Source organism: Castor canadensis, chromosome 11 (genome assembly GCF_047511655.1).
Source record: "Castor canadensis chromosome 11, mCasCan1.hap1v2, whole genome shotgun sequence".
Classification (NCBI taxonomy): Eukaryota; Metazoa; Chordata; class Mammalia; order Rodentia; family Castoridae; genus Castor; species Castor canadensis.
In genome coordinates, this window is record NC_133396.1 from 31,091,647 (window position 1) to 31,112,115 (window position 20,469).

The 20,469-nt window shown below is 44.2% G+C and overlaps 1 protein-coding gene across 3 annotated transcripts in view; it reads left to right on the forward strand.

Moving 5' to 3' along the window:
- The first annotated feature begins 330 nt into the window (after window positions 1-330).
- Window positions 331-20,469, forward strand: part of Hlf (HLF transcription factor, PAR bZIP family member) — a 53,072-nt gene continuing 32,933 nt past the window's right edge. For 2 of the 3 annotated variants that reach the window (XM_074046096.1, XM_020166803.2), the window contains exons 1-2: window positions 331-858; window positions 3,059-3,394. In XM_074046096.1, the coding sequence (XP_073902197.1) occupies window positions 744-858; window positions 3,059-3,394 (451 nt within the window). In that variant the 5' untranslated portion in view covers window positions 331-743. Of the gene's footprint in view, window positions 859-1,465; window positions 1,554-3,058; window positions 3,395-20,469 lie in introns of those variants that run through there. The other variant, XM_074046098.1, reaches the window with a different exon arrangement.

Here is a 20,469-nt window from a genome sequence, read left to right on the forward strand (position 1 = left end):
TTTGACAAAAGAAGTAGACTCTGGGCCCAGGTCAGCAGCCCAGGAAATCTAACACCTGCACCTTTTGCAATCCGTTGATGCCTCAAGGTCTCCGAAAATCAGCGCGCGCGACGATGCTAAACACTCAGGGGTGGCAGGGCGGGACCGGAGGGCGGGGCCACACGCGGCTCCGCCCCTGCACGCCTATCGGCGCGCGGTGCGGGCCCTGACGTCACTCTTGTCAGGGCCGGGGCACATGGGCGGCGGGCTGCGCTGAGCCGGGCGCTGCGGGGCTGCGGAGCGCTGGGAGCCGCGGGCGCGGGCGCGGGCGCGGGCGCGGGGAGGGGGGTGGGGTGGGACGGCTCGCCGCCTCTGGTACTTGCACAAGGGGCAGGGACCCGCGCGGTGCTTTCTGCTCTTCTGCAGTCATCTACATTTTCTTTCTTTCCCTTTTTTTGGCAATTTTGAACATTTTGCAAGACTAGTGGTTCGTGGCAGGTGAGAGCATCCTGCGCGTCACCGAAGGAGCCCGCCGGCACTTGGTGCGCTCTCCTGGGACTGTCGGCACTGAGAACCCTAAAGTTTTTGCTTTTTGAAAATATTTTTTGTGCAGCTATATTTATAAAGATATAAGTACTTTCTTTTTTCTTCCCTGTCTCCACTGCTTTGAAAGCGAGTACTTTTGGCAAAGGACGAAGGAAAAGCAACATTTTGGGGGGCGATTGGCCTTCTTTCTAAACGAAAAAACAATTGAGTGCATCGCGATGGAGAAAATGTCCCGACAGCTCCCCCTGAACCCCACCTTTATCCCGCCTCCCTACGGCGTGCTCAGGTCCCTGCTGGAGAACCCGCTGAAGCTCCCCCTTCATCATGAAGACGGTGAGCGCTGCCGCGGCCGCCGCCGCTCCTGCCCTCCTGGCTGCCCTGCTCTGGGAAGGGACCACGCTCCCGGGGTACCCCCTCATCCCCTCCTTGGCCAGGTACCCCAACTGGCCGACTGGAGCATCCATTCTCCTCCCCACCTAGCCCAGCGCACCTCAGCCCGGCTTTGAAGAAATTAAACAGCTCACCCACTCCCTTCCTATTCCTCCTCAATAAAAAGGGGGGATCCTTCTAGAGGAACACTTAAAATAGCGCAGGGGACCTAGCCCGGCGGCCCTGGGTCCCGCTCGGGCAGCGCAGGTGGGACTTAAACTTGACAGGTCAGGCCTGTAGCTTAGAATGACAGTCAAACCGCCTGCAAGAAGGCAGAGAAATGAGTCGGGGGGGGGGAGCCTCGCCGAGGGTAGGGGGTTCAGATAAGGGGGTAGCCTGGTTATTGGAATCGTGTTATTGCTCTTGTTATTGTTTTATATTTGGAACTCTAAAGGTGTGAGCTGAGTCGCGTTTTCTACCACTGCAGAGCAATTGAGAAAGGGTGGTGGGGGTGGTGGGGGGAGTGGTCTGTCCCGGGGAAGCGGTGCACGCCTCCAGCGCTGACACTTTCCCCGTGCGCTTTTCCTGGTGGGAGGGTAGAGCGGAGCAGGCTCACGTGTAACCGCGCAGGAGCCTCCTCTGGCTTGAGCCCTTTCTTGGTAAGTCCCAAATCTTCCCTAGGCAACCGTGGTTGTGGAGGGACCAGAGGGCAGGAGAATGAGAGGAAGGGTGGAACTAAAGTCAGTTCTCCCCGCCCCCCCACCCCCCCCCCCGACAACGGATTTGCCATTTGGACCGATGGGGTTTCATGCCTTCGGGGTCGCAGTTACAAATGCGAACCACGCAGCTCATGCATAGAATCTTGAAAGATTATTTAGCAGCAAATAGCTTGGGAGTATTTGCATCTCCTTTCCCAGGAGGGGACAACCTGTTGCATTGCAAGAGTTGGGGTGTTTGCTTGCAGTCTGCAGATCATACTCCCCTCCTCCCCCTTTAAGGAATTTTGCTTGGGAGAAAGGGGCTGCAGACAGACTTTTGGGTCTGCAGATGTTTTAAGTCAGATTCTCGGGTGAGACTGTAGAACATTAGAATGGGTGGCGTGGAGGCTGTGTTTCTCTGAGGAGAAAACTCAGAAGCCAATTCCTTAATCCCAGATTCCACCCACGCCTGAGTACTAGGATTGACAAAATCCAGAGCGCCTGGTAAAAACCTAATCTGATGAGCAGTATTTCCAGGTGGGAAATAGTTGCATATCTCCATCATAAGTAGGTGGAGTACCTCCCCTTTTCCAATAGCCCTGCTTTTGACAGGTTGCAAAGAAGTATCATTTTTGTATATTGGATAATACTTAAGTGTTTTGGGAAGAGAAAGCCACTTTTATTTATTTATTTACTCACTGTTTATGTTTTTCTGTTTTTTTTTTTAAGTGCGCCCTAGTGGCTCTCTATACAAACACAAGGGGCCTTAAAAAGCTCTCCTTTTTCTTCTCTGGTTGCTTCCAAGCCTCAGAGCCTCCATGTCTTCCTTGCAAATGGGGATCATTGTGATTTTGCAAGATTATTGTGATATTTTTGAGATAATATATAGAAAGAACCAGGCCTAGAGTAGGTATCAAACAAAAGTGGAGTGTTTCTGCTTTACTAAGATTAAGAGCACCAACACAAACTGAGCATGGTGGTGCATGTTTGAGGCCAGCTTGGGCTACACGGTGGGGAAAAAAAAAAAGCCCTAATTCCCTGGTTTTGTAGGTCTGAATGACCTCAATTTCTGAAAGATAAATCAGGCCTGGTTCTTGGCAGTTGCCTTAAACATCACAGCATTGTGTATAATGACAGGTGTCATTTCCCACTTTTGATTTCAGTCACTTTACCACCTCAAATAATGCACTGACAACTGTTCTCTTGTTTTATCCTGGATCAGCCTGTAGCCCTGTCCCAGGATTAGTGCTTTCTTCCCAAAGTAAATAGGAAGATGTTGAGAAACAGACAGAGATCCATATCCTGTCTGAACTTTTAACTCTAGATCCACAAAAGACAGCAGCCAGAGGACCCTGGTGTTCCTGAGAAGTGGTTTTGTAATACAGGTCAGGAAGGGTGGTGAAAGCGTGGTACTGTCTCTTTCCTTTCTTTTTGTAAAAAAAGTCCAACTTTTCCTTCTTCTGCAGCATTTAGTAAAGATAAAGACAAGGAAAAGAAGCTGGATGATGAGAGTAACAGCCCGACAGCCCCCCAGTCAGCATTCCTGGGGCCCACCTTATGGGACAAAACTCTTCCCTATGACGGAGATACTTTTCAGTTGGAATACATGGACCTGGAGGAGTTTTTGTCGGAAAATGGTATCCCCCCGAGCCCATCTCAGCATGACCACAGCCCTCACCCTCCAGGGCTGCAGCCGGCTTCTGCTGCTGCCCCCTCAGTCATGGACCTCAGCAGCCGGGCTTCTGCACCCCTTCACCCTGGCATCCCATCTCCAAACTGTATGCAGAGCCCCATCAGACCAGGTAAACTCTCAAAGGTTCTCCCTTCAATGAGGAAGAGGGAGAAGGCAAGGAACAGGGAGTAGGTGGCATAGATCTTATGTGCAGGAGATTTTAGCACTTGTTTTTTAGAGAGGAGTCTTCTGTCCCACCTGCAGTGGGGGTTCTTGCACTTCAGTGAGTATTTCCATCTCTTGCCTAGAGAGTCAGTTAAATAAAGCTCTATGGACCTACCTCTAGAAAGTCTGACTTTTCAGGTCTGGAGTGATGGCCCAGGCAGATACATTTTTAACCAGCTCTCCATGAGATTCAGATGCAGCTGATCCAAGAGCTAAGGTTTAAGATATACCAACCTTCGCTTAAGGATTTGGCTAATGTGAGCATCTGTCCTATTGCTTTTCCTCATCCCCCAAACACAAAGGTAATAGGATCTTGCTGGATGATTTAGGTGTCCTCTCTATAAATCTTGGTTTATCTACATTTATTTTTCTCTGGCCTAAAGGGAGGAAAATGTGAGTAAGGGTATGGCGCAGGGTTTGTTTTTGGTTTTTTCACCCACCTTATTTCATCATTGACTGAGAACTAGAGTCTAACAGCAGGATCTCATATTAACTGAGGTTTAGCTTCCTTCTCTTATCACCAGACAACATTTTTCCCTTGTCGCTATTCCTATGAATCAATCTGTTCTTACATGATTTCCATTTTCATCTGTCCATTACATTTAGTCCACCTGTATCAAAGCCTGCAAGGCTGCAGAGCTGGCTGTAAAATGATGTTGAATATTACACAGAAATATCACCTGGAAAGACTAGAGCTTTAAAACCCATTGCTAAAGGCTCAGGGGTAAATACAGACCGAGGCAGCTCTGGATCCCTACCTTTGGGACACTGTAGTACAAAATGAACAGGAAGAAAGATCAGTTCATGTGCACAGGTACCAGGAACAAAGATTCAGTCTGATAAATTGACAGGAAGGTCACCCGGTGGAGGGCCTTAGCTGCAGGGGAAGACAGAAAGCAGGACAATGTGAGACTTGTGTTAGAAATTGTTACTGAACTCTGTGTTCTCAACTCATGCAGAAATTTCTGTGACACACAGAGCAAGATTTAAATGGAAGGAAATGAAGGAGGAAGAGAATACTTCTGCCTTGATATATTAGTATTAGAGTTAAAGTTCATCCTTTCAAATGGCTCTGGGCTTTCAAATCTCTCTTGCCCTTTCTCCAAAATCCACTTTGATAACTCAAGACTACTGGCTCTAATGGAATGGAACCTTAACCTCCAGCCACCCCTGGAGGCTGCAGAGCAAATGCTCCTTGATGTGAACTGCAATTCCTACTACGTAGAATGCATAGTGCCACAGTCTCCAAGTTCTTCATGGAAACAGACAGCCAACAAAATACTTAACCCTTCCAAGTGGGAAACAACTGGGGGTGGGGATGGGAGAGAGAGCCCCAGGGAGCAAACAGACACACTGGTGCCTCAATCATCTTGCTACACAGTGAGCTTCTTGCCACTTCAGTTGCCTTTTGTGTCTAAGTCTATAATTTCTATTTGATGAGTTTATTGTAAAAATTAGAAGTCTATGTACACAGAGTCAGATGACTAGCACTGGTGTTCCGTTAATGGGAATGGTTGTGGTTGTTATATCTGTGTCAACTTTTATAATTTATTTCAATCGTTGTCTTCTGAAATACTGTCTTAAAGTAATTAGGCAAAGTATATAACCTTCCCATGGAGGTAGAGATCAGGTAATTTTGCCCAATGGTTATTGAACAAGAATAGTCTATACTGAGAGTCAAAAATCAGGATTTTTAAAATTTGAGGCTTAAGTCATTTGTTAGAGCTCTTTAGAGGTTTTCAGGTACTTGGTATACTCCAAAATTACAATCCAAAGCAAAGAACTCATGAGTTTCTGTAGGTTCGTTTTAGGTTATGGTTAGGTTAGAGAGAAAGGCTTACACTAAGAATCTGAAAACAAGATCTTTATTTAAATGATTTTTAATTAGCAGAAAAACACTTCAAAATAATTTTCCTCTTTGAATTGAAAACCTGATGAAAGTCCTAAGAGCAAAGAATAAAAGTCAAAGCTCTTCTTCGAATGCCAAATAGATAGAATCCAGTTCTATTCTTACAGTGTTGATCATTATGGTGATTATAACGTGAAATGACATTTTTGGGTATGTGGGCTTGATGGATATATATCCCAAGCAAACCTGAAAAAGAAGAAAGCTCTTGGTTATTCTGTGTATCTCATAGGAAAGACCAGAATAGAAGTACCAAGTGATTCTTGAAGAAATTAAATTCTCACAAGGGCGGGCACAGATGTAGCCATGAACATTCTGGGGATTGTACAAATTCAATCTCAATTGGGATTTCTCAACCCTGGCACTACCAATGCTTTGGTTAAGTCTTAGAAGACACTTCCCATGCATTGTAGGATGTTTAGTGACATCCCTGTCTCTATCCCTAGGTACCAGTAGTGCCTACTCTCCAGCTATGACAAGTAAAAATGTCTCCAAACACCTCCGACTGTCCCTTGGCAATAAAATCACTCCCAGTGGAGAACCAGTGGTCTAGACTTTCAACTTGGACAGAAAAATCTGGACCTAATTCAGGGTCCCATCATACAAATAGATGCTTTTTATCTCTTGTAATACTTTGTAGAAAAACTTTTGAAAAGGTCAGGAGACATTAGATTGCCAAAACCAAATAGTATATGAAGAGCATCATTAGGCAGTTTTAGTTAATAAAACTCAGGCCGAAGACAATTGCTGAGAAATTCATCAAACATTTGTTTTTGGGTGTTTGCTCAGCATATATTCTTTTTTTCTTTTGTGGCAGTACTGGGGTTTGAATTCAGGGGTTTATGCTTGGTAGGCAGGTGCTCAACTGCCTGAGCCACACCTCCAGCTCTTTTTGCTCTGGTTGTTTTTTGAGATAGGGTCTTAAATTTTTTGCCCAGGCTGACCTGAATGATGATCCTCCTATTTTATGCTTCCTGCTGTTGCTGGGATGATAAGCACACACCACTACACCCAGATATTGGTTGAGATGGGGTCTTGCTATCTTTTTGCCCAGGTTGATCTTGATCTGCAATCCTTCTGATCTCAGTTTCCCAAGAACTAGAATTATAGGTGTGAGCCATCGGTGCCTGGCTAGCATGCATCTTTTGAGTTATGCTCAATTAGCATTGTGTCCTTACTGTCTGCTATCTTGGCTGAAAGGCAGTGAAGCCATAAACTGACAAGTTATGCGTTATAAAGTCTACCCCAAGGGTGTCTTGGAGTAATAAGGTGAACAGTCTTGTGAGTTTTAAGAAGTATTTACCATGACTGCTCCCCCCCAGCCTCCATCATATTTTGTGTACCCCAAACCATTCCTCTTTCTGGCTACCTGATCAGAGATTGAATCAACTCTCTGAAGAAATACAGTTTTCCCTGAAGACATATTCTAGAGATTCATCAAAACTTGATGTGGCCATGGAGTGACTGCCAAGTTTTCTGGGCTGCCCTCTCCATTAAGGGAAGAGTGGTGGTTCTGCTACCTGTGGGTGGCCTCAGAATACCCTGGTTGTGAAGATCTCAGGTCCTTTGAATCCTAAACACAGAATTGGATGGATACACTTGGATTGTAAAGCAGCAGCAAAGTTTTATTGAAAGTAGAAAGTACACTCCACAGGAGGCAAGAGTGGGCTTGAGTGAGATGGCTCAAGGGTTCAGGTACCTTGGTTCAGATAGGAATTCACACAATATAAGAAGTGAGCAAAAGGGGAAGTATGGATGGTTCTTAGGAGTGGCTTTGGTGGCTGACAGTTTTCATTGATAAGAGCAAACTGTGTTTGGGGCTACCCAGAATTCACTCTGTTATAATTATATGCAATCCATATTCATAAGGCTAAAATTAGGGGATCTCACCAAAAAGGTTATTTTGGGGCAAGATTTTTCCCTTGTGCGCATGCCCTGATTTGGGTAAGTTCCTTGTGGTCAGTCATCCTGTTTAACCATGACACTGTGGTTAGCTGTTGCTGTAGTTTTAACCACGAAAGGGGTGTTTTGGGGTGGTTCTGGGTGGAGCTAGTCCACCTGTTCCCATGATCTTCAGGGGTACTTTTGCTAAGCTTCCTGCCTCCATTCTTGATGATGTAGCCATCTACAGAGGCTTCACCACGGGATCTGAGTACAGCATCCTGGCTTTTCCCATTCAACAAGGAATGGCAGGAGTCATTTTGGAGGCCTCAGTGTTTGTGCTTCAGATGCCGTCATCCGAAGGTGATATATGGGGGTGCACTTCTGGAGGTATGTGCTAGTTACTGGGAAAAATAAGAATCTGTTTGCCCTGAGAATTGAGCAGTTGCTTTAAGGACAGCTGTCCCTTTAGGGAAAGTCATCTATAGCAGACAAAGGCAGAGTTATTTTTAAATCCCAGGCTTGTAAAACTAGATTTGAAACCATTTCCTCTGGTGGTTTTTCTTTGAATAGCTTGGGGGTGTCCTGCCACTTGTAGGCCCGTATTCAGCTGAGAATTAAGAAGTCCCTCTTTCCAGCTTAAGCTTAGAGATTGGGGTATGGTGAAGGCTGGGTATAGAGAAAAGTGAAAACCCTTCCTTATGGTCATGGTGGGAGGAGGAGGGTACAAGGCATAAGAGAAAGGGGGCTAAGACGAGCTTATTGTACCTTTGCAGTGTGGAGTTTATGCCCTCTTCCTGTCCTTTGTGACAAGTTTTGGTGTAGAGGGAAAATGCCAGCCATGGGACCTGTGTTAAGAATGGAGAACTCTGCACTGGTGATTTGGGGATTGTGGGAGGGCCTACTGAGGCAGGAGGAGTCTCTTGCTACTTCCAATATCAAGAGATGAGCTCCCCTCCAAGGCCTGCAGTTCATATTTCCCCATGCATTGTACATATGTCTGCAGGTTGGGAATGCTGTGAGTGACAGGTGTCATGCACAGCACTTCAAGTATCTTGGAAGTTTCTCACTCATCAGGATGAAGGGGAGAGAGGGAATCTACTTTGTTCTGGAGGTAGGCGGACTACTTTCTGTTTCTTGGAATTATTTATCTTCTCTACCAACCCCTGTACAGGCCAGGCTTGCCCCATTCTTTTGGCTTTTTCATGTCACCCACATTCACAGGAGAACAGTCCCTGGCCTGTGTCAAGAGGTATTATGGGATAAGAATGAAAAGCAAGACAACTTTTGTTCATAGGAATATAGGCTCTGAACTTGGGTGTTTGTGTTTTCATCTAGACCCACCTTCGGGTTGCCATGTAATTGTATTTCTTAACCTCTTTACGCCTCAGTTTACTCATAGAATGGAGACTATAAAATCTCTTTCCCCATGGAGCTTTACCAAGGTTAAATAAGATAAAGCTTGGCAAAGTATGGCACAGTGCTTGGCTCAGGAATGTTCAGTGCATGGTGCCCTTATGAGGGCAGTGGCTTGGGATAAGGGAAAAGAATGAGTAGGTTCCCAGCCCCTATTCTCCATTTAGGGATTTGTTCATCCATTCCTCTTCCCTCTGCAAAAATAGGACATGTTTTTTTTACCCCCAGCATGCCCAACACTTACTCTGGCGCAGCCAACCTGACCTTTCTCTCCCTTCTGGGTTAGGATGAAGTACTTCCCTGATGTTAACCCAGCAGCATGCTTCTGGGTTAGCAGCTTCTGTTCTGCCAGTGTGGAAACAGCCACTCATTTGGTGCCCAACCCCCTCAGCTCTCGTGGGAGTCCTGGCAACCCTGGCTGGCTGCCTGCAGGACTGTGTGCTCCAGGCACGTGGCTACCCTGTGGAGCTTGCCCAACTCTGGGTGGTGTGCTGGCTTGCCTTTTTTTCTTTCCTCCTCCCTCTTGCATCTCGTCCCAGGAGAGCTATAGCAAGTGCCAGTGTGCAGGTCCATAATCCTGACCCTGGCATGAGAAAGCTGAGCTCCAGAAGGCAGCTGATAGGCCCGGAAAACCTGTTCTGTCCAGCCTTCAAACCAGACCCCAAGCCCGGCCCTCTGTCCTGCCTCTCTGCCGAGAGGCTCTGTCTTCTCTATTCCACTGTGGTGGGCAGGATTCCTGCAGGCCAGCTCCTGCCAAGGGTCTTGGCAGAGTCTTTCCAGTTGAGCACTGTGCCTACCAGACTAGAAAAATAGCACTAGAAAGACAGAATTAGGTGGAAGAGAAGGAAAAGGTGGGGGAGGTGGAGAGCAACAGCCTTGATAAGATCCTACTGCTGAAAGCCAGAGGGTGAGAAGACAGCAACGATTTATTAGGTTTCTCAGACACCTCGCTTCCTACCAGCACTAATCACTTTTACCCAGAAATCACTTTTTATGTCTCAACAGTGAAAATGGAGGAAAGAGGAGGGAAGATAGTAGGAGAAGTAATAAGATGAAAAAAAAAATCTTAGAGAGGTACAAGGTTACCGGTATGGGGTCTGTGTTTGATTCTGTAATGGGAGTGGTTGTGAATATTGGTCACATTTAATATTTTCATTTATTTTATTTGGCGTCCCCTGCCCCTAACAATCATCTTGATTTGAAGCTGCTAAATGACTGTTTTCCCATGAACTTAAATTTCCTTAAGACCTAGTGGCCTAGTGGTTCACCGTTCATCATGTCTATCAGAATCTTCTGTGTCTGAGACACAGATCTATGCAAACAAAGTGACAGTGCTTTTTAGTGCACAGGATCCAGTAACTAGACCTGAGTGTGAATTCTGATGCTGCCACTTCCAGACTTGTTCAATCTGAGGCAAGTCATTTAAGTAGTCTGAGCTTCTGATTTCCCATCTGGAACTCTGGAATAATCATTGGATCTCCTTCATTGGTGGTTGAAGGTCCTCTGAGCCGGTGCATCTAGATTGGAGTTACAGTGCCTAACACACAGTGAGTGCTCAAGAGTACCTTCTGTGAGCAGCATCTTCCCCATCAGTGAATCTCATTTCTCATAGAGGACCTCACCTGAGACTCATGGTCTTGAGACTTTTCCCTTCCTAGCCAACCAAGGGCTCTGCTGAAGAAATTTGGATGTGTCCTCTGCTTCTGCACATAATTTTGCTTCCTCTCTCTTAGCCTCTGAGTTTTAGGTCAGAGGATTGGATCACTAACTGTAATCTTTACTCATTTCTCCTTGCTTGCAAGATTGAAAAATCAAACAAAAAAAAAAAACAAAATGCAGTGTGAAGAAGTTTTTCCTTAGATTTCTTCTATGAAATGTTACAGTGTTGGAAAAGAGAAGGGATTTAGTTCATACTCCTGCTACAAGGAAGACTTCACATAAGCATTCCAGAAGAATAATTTCTCCTGCCCCAGAGTTGTCAGTTAATGGGTAAATCCTTCAACTTTCTGAACCTCCATTGTCTCATCTGCAAAATGACACCCTTGCTGGGTTAATGTGGCCTTTCCAACGTGAGGGTACAAGAAGCGTTCAGTGGGGCTCCTGGCATACAGTGGGTAATATTTTGCCAAAAGTCACTTACTTGTCACTTAAAAGTCTGCTACTTTTCTCTAGGAAGTGATATAGTGACAAGAACAGAACCAAGAGGAAGTATAGGAGGTAAAGAGCAATGTGGAAGGTCCCAGAAATACCATCAGTTTGTGCTTTGTGCATCATGGAGAAGACAGACAAGGCCACATTTGGCTGCTAGTCTCAAGGAGATGGCAATTTTCTAGGGAAGATTGAACTTGGAGGCAAAGAGCTGAGTACTAGGATAAACCAGCATGTTCTCAGTGCCAAGTGATAGGTAGGTGGAGGTCTCCAATATATACTGAAAAGAGAAGGGCAAAAGGTTAACCAAGAAAGCAAGCAAAAAAAATTCAAAACTAATAAGGCAATGATGTGGACCATAAAAGCTGCTAGATTTCACAGGAAGCAGCCATTGCTCAGGGCATGGGTGCCTGGAGCATGACTTCCTATATTGGGCCTTAAAAGGAGAGGTAGGAGAGGTGGGAGAGCCAGATTGGGAAGTGGGCAATGGAGCTGCAAAGCTGTAGAGGCAGGAATGCCCACAGGGTGCTCAGGGAACAAGGTGCAAATCCAACTCAGCTAATGCAGAAAATTCACACGAAGGAGGCAGGAAGAAGAGTGGGAAAGGTTGACGCTGGTCTCCATGGTAGCTTCATGAGTACCAGGCTGCAGAGCCGGAATTGTGTCCAGTAGGCAATGGGGAGCCATTGAAAGTTTTTGAGCGGGGAAGTGGCTTGTGGACATTTTCATTTGGGTTCAAGGTTGGATTTGAAACATTTTTGGAAACTTGACAATAGTTTCCTCTGGCAAACCAGGATTTCCTTATTTTTATTATTTTGAAAATAAATACTCTTCCCTGAACATCAAACAGCTTTTCAAAACATGATGTTCTAATGATCTAAATGAAGTAATTTCAAAACACAGGGTTTAGGTTTCACTTATAAAGCCCATAATTTTGATGATTGGGGAAACAGTCTTTGGCAAGAAAATAGTTGGAGGGATTTGAGTGGCTTAGAATTTAAAAGTCCAAAAGCAGGACTAGTCTCGCAGGAGTAAAAAATAGATTTTAATAAACTCAACCCATTAGCAGTCATTGCTTTTAAATGCCTCTATTTCATACAGCTCACTAGGTTTGCAAACAAGAAAATTAAATCACTTTGATGAGTGTGTTGTGTGTGTATGTATGTGTACACATGCATATGTACATGGGGTGGGCACTGAATGCCTCAATAATACAAATAGTATTTGGTTATAAGGATTACCTACGGCAGAAATATCAAGCTAAAAATACTTAGTCAGTTTCTGGCCAGCTTATTAATTTTACTCTCAAGAGACAAAGGAATCATTATTGCAATTTTGCATGTAAAAGTCCTGACCTGGTATTTGTGGCTCCTTTCCTCCCTTAAACTAGAAAGAGTTGTACTGCATGCTTAGATAGTGTGTGTGTTTGTGTGTGTGTTGTGTGTTTCATACTGGGGGTGTTACAAGGAAAGGGGCTTGGTGGGAGGTGATGGGGCAATGATGTTGCTGAATGTCACATGCATGAAACGATTTCTTCAAGTTCCTCTGAGATGGGGGCGGAAAGAATTGCCACAACGCAACCGAATTCACTTAAATACAGACAACGTGTGCAGTTCCACCTCCAGCTCCATACAGTAGACAATTATAGGAATGCTGGCAGAACTGAATGTCTGCTGGGGGAGAAGCGCTACAATACTTGTTTCTTTTCCACTGGTGTCTGCTGGGAACAAACTCTATGACTGTATGTGAAAATTCCTAAAATGTTTGTGTCTCTTCTGACTTTAACAAATATCACTGCCATCTTAACTCACTACCTATTCAGTCTGGTTTTCTCTCCTGAAAAATTATGCACCCCCTCTGTCACACTGAGTTCCTAAAAGTTTTGTTTTTGGAAGTTTTGTCTGGGATTATTATTATTATTAATGATCATTGGAAGAATACTTAGGAATCTGGGGGTCTTCTAATGGGACGTGGTTTGTGACTGATTAAGCTTCCTTGGCTCTCCAGTCCTCCCTGAAGACCCTAGATTCCTAAAAACAAAGTGCACGCTACAGAAAGATGCTGGAGGGACCAACAACACTAAGTCATCTGTGACAGAATGTTCTTGCAGAAAGTGGAATTGCATAAATGGATTGGCAGAAATAAATGCTTTGGCAGAAACTCCTTGAGTAGAGAAGAGCAGTGCTTTCTTTTCTAATTATCTCTGGGTAACAGACTGCTCTGATGTCTTTTCTGAGGCACCCAGGCCAGGCCAGCGGAACACAGAAGTGTTGTTGCTGCTCCATCAAAGCTGCTGCTCTGGATAGAAAGAGTTAAGCCCGCTGTCTACTCATGCACGCTAAATGCCTCTTGAGTGGAACTGAATGCGAAAGGAAAAGGTTTGCCACTGGACCCTGACCAATGGGAATCAGTACTGTAAACCAGATAAACAAGATCACCTAGGTATATGAAGTAATCAGATTACCCAAAACAGAGGTCTCAGTACTCCAAGACATAAAGGTTTTTTTGAGGGTATTGGTAAGAAGAGTCCATTTGCTCCACAGTTTGCACGGAAGACTTAATTCACCTTAAGATGGATTCATTATAACAAAGGCTTGGTCTCTATTAAGGAGACAACTCAGGCTTCTCCAGAGAAAACTGACAAGCAGGAGGGAGATCTCATATCCAATCAGGATAGGGTCGCTTTTACAAATTTAAAGACAGTTGAGAAATTTAGAGGAGCAGGTAGAGAATATAAAAGGTGACCACAGAAATAAAGCCTTGATAGAGCTGCTGAGGATAAGAAAAGATAAATTTACAGAACTGACTTCATATAAATTTCATAGAACTTGTTTCATTGACGTTTCTTTATATTAGTACACTTTCTCAGGATAGTTGGCTGTCATGTTTCCTCACAGAATCAAAATGGGCAGTAATATGTTAATGATTTTTAGGTAATGTTTAATCACTCCTGTTTTTGTGGTGCTGGGGCTTGAACTCAGGGCCTCACACTTACTAGGCAGGCACTCTACCAGTAGAACCACTCTACCAGCCTTAAGTAATATTTAGATCCATGTCAAAAAAGGAAGTCGTTTTTCAGCTTCTGAGTGAAACTCATCCAAAATAGTAATATTAGTGGTATTTGGCTATTGGATTCCTCAGATGTTTGAAGGAGTATTTTAGGAAGTTCTAGTATTACACAAACTAGGTATAAAGAAACACTTGGGGCCTCCTTACATTTTGTTTCTCTTTTGACCCTTTAGCTTGCCTGCCAATAACATTCTATTGGCTTAGATTTTATATCTTTTTCTTTTTTTTTTTTTTTTTTTTGGTGGTGCTGGGAGTTGAACTCAGAGTCTTATGCTTGCTAAGCAGGCATTCTACCACTTGAGCCACTCAGCCATCCCTTTTATGCTTTGGTTATTTTTGAAATAGAATCTTGCTTTATACCTGGGCCAGCTTGGACTTCAATCTTCAGATTTGTGCTTCCCCATGTAGCTGGGAGGACAGACACCTGCTTCCATACCCAGCCATTGCTTGAAATGGGGCCTTCTGAATTTTTTTGCCCAATGCTGACCTCAAACCATGATCCTCCCAATCTCTTCCTCCTGAGTAGTTAGGATTACAGGCTTGAGCACCACACCCAGCCTTTTTGTCTTCTTTATAAAGAAAGATATTGCCAAAAGACTAATTGCATAGACATAATTTGGGGAGGCACCTTTAACTTTTTTGAGCACAAAGTTAAGGACCTTAACCATGTGTATTTAAATTGCTATTCTTATATATCAATGAAGAGCAGAAAATTTTTTTCATCCCGACATTTTTGTAATTCAGATTGGTATCCCCACCACTATATTGTGGTTTATCTCCAACTACCCCCTCTCTATTTCCTACCATTTCCATATTTTTAAAATAACTAAAAGAGCATCATTTTATTGCCATCATAGACCAATGTCCAAAGATGGTGGTTTTCTCTTGCATTTTACTAATGAAATAATCATCTCAGAGCAACTTCCTCAGTCTTCTTTGTGTGCTGTGCTGGTTAAACTTCCAGCCTTGGCTTAAATATTGCCTTGGCCTTTTATCAGCCATGTAACACCTCTCTGCCTTTGTTTCCTGCATTGGAAGATGGGATGAGAATACCTGCTTCAGGACTCCTGGAGGAGAAAATCAGATGGTATACGTAAAGCATGTACAGCAGTTCTCCATATTTAAGTGATGTCTTTTATCGCTTTTGTTTGTATTCTACAATTACTGTTTCTTCTCTTCTATCACCAGAATCATCTTACAGACACCTAAGTGGTAACACACCTTGAGCTCTGTCGATAATGGCCTGGAAACTGCTCCCCACCTGCTGGGCCAGTGTAGGGAAGAAAGGGTCATGAAGTAGCAGGGCAGGGGAACGTTGTGCATATTTGGGAAGATGCACCTAGCATCTGTGGTCCTATCACCATTAGCAGGGACTACCTGTCTTCTTGGATTGCTCCTCTAATCAACAGACTTTGTGGGCCAGGCTTTGTCTTTCATCTGCATAAACTACCATCCTCTGACACTAGCTTGAAAGAGCTTGAATGTGTAGAAGTGAAAGGAAGTTTACATATGTTCCTTTTATTGCTCTCAAGACTTTCCAGTATGCTGAAAGGTTTGTGCCTTGGATTTCTTCTGTTTTCTTTTAGAGGATACCTCTGAGTCATGAAGGAGAGAAGTACCAGTTCCCCAGTTTTTGGTGATAGTTGTCTGTTGAATGGGGAGATGCAGGATGGTGGTATGCAATACTGGAGGAAGTCCCTGGCCTCTGCTCCCTTTCATGTGAATGTCTCAAATGCTGTCTTCTGAAGGCCCCACCAAATGGAAAAGTGGAATGGAGACATAAGGGAATTGAAGAAACAAAAGTAGATTACTTTGAAGAAATGTGTAAAAAAGAGTTTGATCCAAGGCAGACAACTAAAAGTTGATTGATTTAAGAACAGGGATTAACCTGATATGACTTTGCTTTTCCACCAGATTAGAGGTGTAGGGTTCTTGGCATGGTTCTTGATACAGTATGTCATATACTGTACATATAGGTGTGGCAGGATAAGGCTATTAAAGGTACAGCAGTCTTAAGGGATTACAAAGTACAGAAGCATCAAACTAGACAAGATTTTCCTCTCTGGAGAGGGCTGTTTAATTCCACCTAAAGCCCCTCAGCATATTTTCACATCCTATCAAATATCTTTTGGCTCCCCTATTGTAAAAGAGTGGGCACAATACTCTTAAGTTTAAATCAGCTAAATGCAGTATGAAATCATAGCCGTACCCATGAGGGGTTTGAGCCAGCATGATGCTAAGCACTTAATGCAAGAGGTTGCAGAGAATCCACTGATATTAGCAATGATAGTAGTTCCTGGAATTTAGTCTGTTCCTAAGAGGTTTCAATGTTGTAAATACATTGCCAAAGTATGTTTGCTTTTTTTTTCCCCTCTATCAGTCCTTCCATTCTGACTAAAGGCAGCTTAAAAATAAATTTGGACATATCTCAGTAGCCAGAAACCATGGAAATCAAGATGAAATCATTGTCAAGGCAGAAATAACAAGCTTTGATAAAGATACTCAGAGAAACACACTCCTAATAGAATTAGCAAATCATTGTTGGACCCTTTAGTCACCAGACTGGACTGGATTTGAAATCAGAGAATCCCCTAAGAAAACCTTAAAAAGGAGCAAACCACTTAAATTCTGAGCCTCTGTTATCCAGAAATGGTGGCCAATTTCACAGGGTTATCATGAAAGTGATGTTACATTAAATATGTGATTGGCAAAAGGACCTGAGGCTGTGCCTACTTTGAGTTGTGAGACTCTGTAAGTTTTAAGTCAGAGTCAGCATCTGGTACTTAATGAAAACCTTCTTACAATGCATTTATAGTTCTTATCTTTGGAGTCATGCTTGCAGATTTATGAATTGCTGAGCTAGGTCCCTACAAGCTCCATGAGGCTTGTTTGGGTACATGGAGGATCTAATGTATGGTCTTCACTATATAGTTAACTAATTTGTGGTCTTCAGATGTATGGTCTTTACTATGCTTTGTGGGTTTTACTTCTTCATCTGTAAAATGGGAATAATACATGTCCTTCTCACTTACAAATATGTCACACATATTAAGAGAGACATTTAGAAAGATGACCCAACAAAATTCAAATCAAAGTGCAGATTGGGTTTGCATTATTATTTCTGTTGGGTTTTACTTGGCAAGAAGTGGAAAAGATATAGCAACAACTAAGTAGATGGATTAGGAATCTGACATTCTGCCATTCATAAAAGATGATGGAGTTTAAAAATTAAAGCTGAAAAGCAAAAGATGTCAGACATCTTTTGGGTGAGAAATGTAACAGTATTAAAGCTAGTTACTTGCCTTAAAACATGGTCATCATCTGAGTGGGAACCACGGGCTTCTTCAACATTCCAGTGCAACTCTGAAAGTTAGTTATCTGTCTGGAATCATTGCTCTAAGGGTTGTGTTTCTTAGCAATGGTTTACTAGCCAGACAAAATATATTTAAAAAAAAGATGGAAAGAAAACCACAGATGGAAAACCCTCAAGGCCCACAGTTACCTCTTTGGATGGCAACTTTTCCAGAAGTGCATTGGCCAGCTGGGCTTTCAGCTGCTTCTTGGAGTTGGCTGGATTCAGGTTTGTAGGATTGTGCATGGCACAAGTCTTCATCTCACAACCTCAGAAAAGTTCTGAGGCTGGGTCTGGGCTCATTGGAAAGAGTTCTGTGATTAACTAGTGATGTCTGCCATGAGCTTAGGTGGGGTGATTCTAGTGCCAGGTATGTGCTGTCTTGCCAGAACAGGTTGGGATGATCCTTCAGTAACCTGTCCCTCAACTGGGCAGCAGACCAAGGACTCAGGCCAGCGTTGTTTCTGGTGTCCTGGAAAAGTGTTTTTCCAAGCCTCCGGCACGTTCTGTTTTATTCTTAGAGGGAGGTTTATTCTGGTTAACTTAACAGAGAGCATAGTAGAAAGGAAGTCTGTTGATTCTGCTCTGAGGTCACAAGACAGGAACTGCAAGGCAGAAGGAAGCTGAATTCCAACATGTAATTCCATGGACACTCCAAGGACACACAGGCATGGGTGGGTGCCTAGGCTAGGGCTTAGAGGTCACAGTTGCAGATGCCCTAGAAACTGGGCCCTTTGTGGGCAATCAGCCTCACACTCCGTATACTGAAATCTCTTTTTTTTTAATTTTATTTATTCATTTATTTATTTATTTTGGTGGTACTGGCGTTTGAACTTCGGCCCTCATGCTTGCTAGGCAGGTTCAACCACTTGAGCCACTCTTCCAACCCTTGACATTTTAAAATGCTGCCACCTTCCTTAGGGGGTCCTAGAGAACTTGCCAGTCTACTTAGGATTGAGGGTGATGTCTAGTTATCCAAGCTGATAGAGTATCTTCTGAGGTCTATGTCTCCTGAGCTTTGTAGTGTGTGATGGTTTTGTGTTGTTCATCTGCTTTCCTGGTGATGTTTGGGCATTTCAAATATTTTTTTTTTCTGAAAAGAAGAGTTGGGGGGTGGAGAATAGTGCTTTTTGTAGCTCCCCCAATGTTTCTCATAGTCAATCAAATGTTTCTGAGCCTTCCCAGCCACCTGACTTTAAATCCATGAACTGTACCTGCGGAATAGTAAAAGGAGTTGGCTTTTCTTGAGCACTTATCACGTGCTTCCTGGGGCCCAGTGTGTAAGTGTGTGGCAATGGATAGACCCAGGAGAGTGTTGGGCAGAGTGGCGAGGTGGGCTGGAGGTTAAATACTGTCTATGGGAAATTTACAAAAGTGTGAATGCAGAGTGGACCTCACTTCCTCCTACTGCTGCTGCTTGCTACTCTTTCCAGTGATTGCACTTGAGCTCTGCGTACGATTAACTTTCAATTACCCCGAGGCTGGTTAGCCAATTTACAGATGAGCTAAGGTGAGAGCTCACCTGGGCTTGGGAAGTACACATCACCTCAGCCACTCTACAGTTATTTGGTTATGACTAATTGTCTGCTCCAGGACTGCCAAGCCTAGAGGCTGGGCTACTGCAGGGAGGGGAATCTTCTATTCCCTTCAACCGGCCCTGTAAAGTTCTGCATTCTCCCACACAGTCCTCACGAGGCTCAGAAGTTCCCTGGGGGGTCCTGCTGTTGTGCCCCTACCACTTGCCAGCTCCAGAGCCAGCCCTAACACACTCTCCAAAGTGGGAAGTTCAAGTTGGCCACAGGGCACCATAAATTTGAATATCCTAGAGATTTAGAAATCTAATATGTTGAAAGGAGGCCCAGTGTACAGGGGCTGCTAATCCCCCATTTTCCTCCTCAGCTTGTAAACCTCCTTTCTCCAAAAACATAGATTGAAACACTGAGTAATGGATTCCTCCTGAGGTCAGTGGAGGCCAAGGCCAGGGTGGCAAGAAAGGCAGAGGCTGCTACATATGCAAGCTCCTCTGTGTCCTGGCCTTCCCATGGTGCTTGTGTGCGTTATTTGTGATTGGTTCACAGAATATTGACTGCATTTGCCTGAGACCCTGTGGGATGAGAGAATAGAAATATGTGTGTGGCCACACCTTACAGTAGATCCAAATATACACTGTTTAACCTGGAGTCAAGCTTCTACCACATTTGGAATGGTCTCAGTTTTGGGGAGAGGTACCTTGGACCCTAGGAATACTCCAAATCTTGAGAAAGTGTCCTTTAAGGAGTTAGGGCTGTGGCCCACTGAGAAAGAGTGAACATTTGTATGGAACCATGCTCGATGGGACTCCATGGCTTATTTTCATTGCTAAAGCAGCCTTCACCCAAGCACCTGACATGCCTCTTCCTCTCTGACTGTGTTCTTGTTTTGCATTTGCCAGGCTTTAATGCCACAGAGTGGAAAGGCATCTGCTGTCCCTTTCCAACCAGAGCCATAGGTTTCTTTGGGTCCTTCTCTCTGGCTTCCGTTTTCCCTGGGTTGCTGGTGTGTATGTACAGTCTAGAGATCACATTTTATTAACACAAAGAAATCTGCTTGGGCTGCCTGGTTCTTGCAGTCACGTGGAAAGAAATGTGTTTCTTCCGTCCACCAGCCTGCAGCTTTCTGTGCAAAATACAGCAGAGAGCTGGGCACTGGGCCAAGCTTACATTTCACTTCAGAACACACTTTCGCATCACTCCTTGGCAGAACATCCACGGCGGTGTCTATTTGGGGAGTAAGTTAGAGAAGTGTTGTTTCCCTCTTCTGAGTGTCGGGAGATAGGATCTTTAGAAAATGTTTTACTTTCCCCCATCTCCATCATCTTCAAGGTGCCCAGGTATTAAGGTGACCCAGCTAAAATAGAAGCCCCTTTCCTCCAGGGCCACCTCTTTCCCTTGCAAAATCAGTAAACATGACCAGGACTGTGTGGGACAGAGAAACTTAAGGCCAAGGTAGAAACATCAAAACCAAAGTTCTGGCACTCTTGGGCACACTAGTTTCTCTCCCAGATAAAACAACTTAGTTGTCCAAATCTCTTTCCAAAGATCTAAGACTTTTCTAAGGTTGGGTTCAAGCCAGCATTGAAGGAAGGAACTCCAGCAAGCCTCCTAGAATGGCAAACACTGTGAAAATAAACAAACGGACCTCTTCCATTCGGTTTTCCCTTACTTGTCTA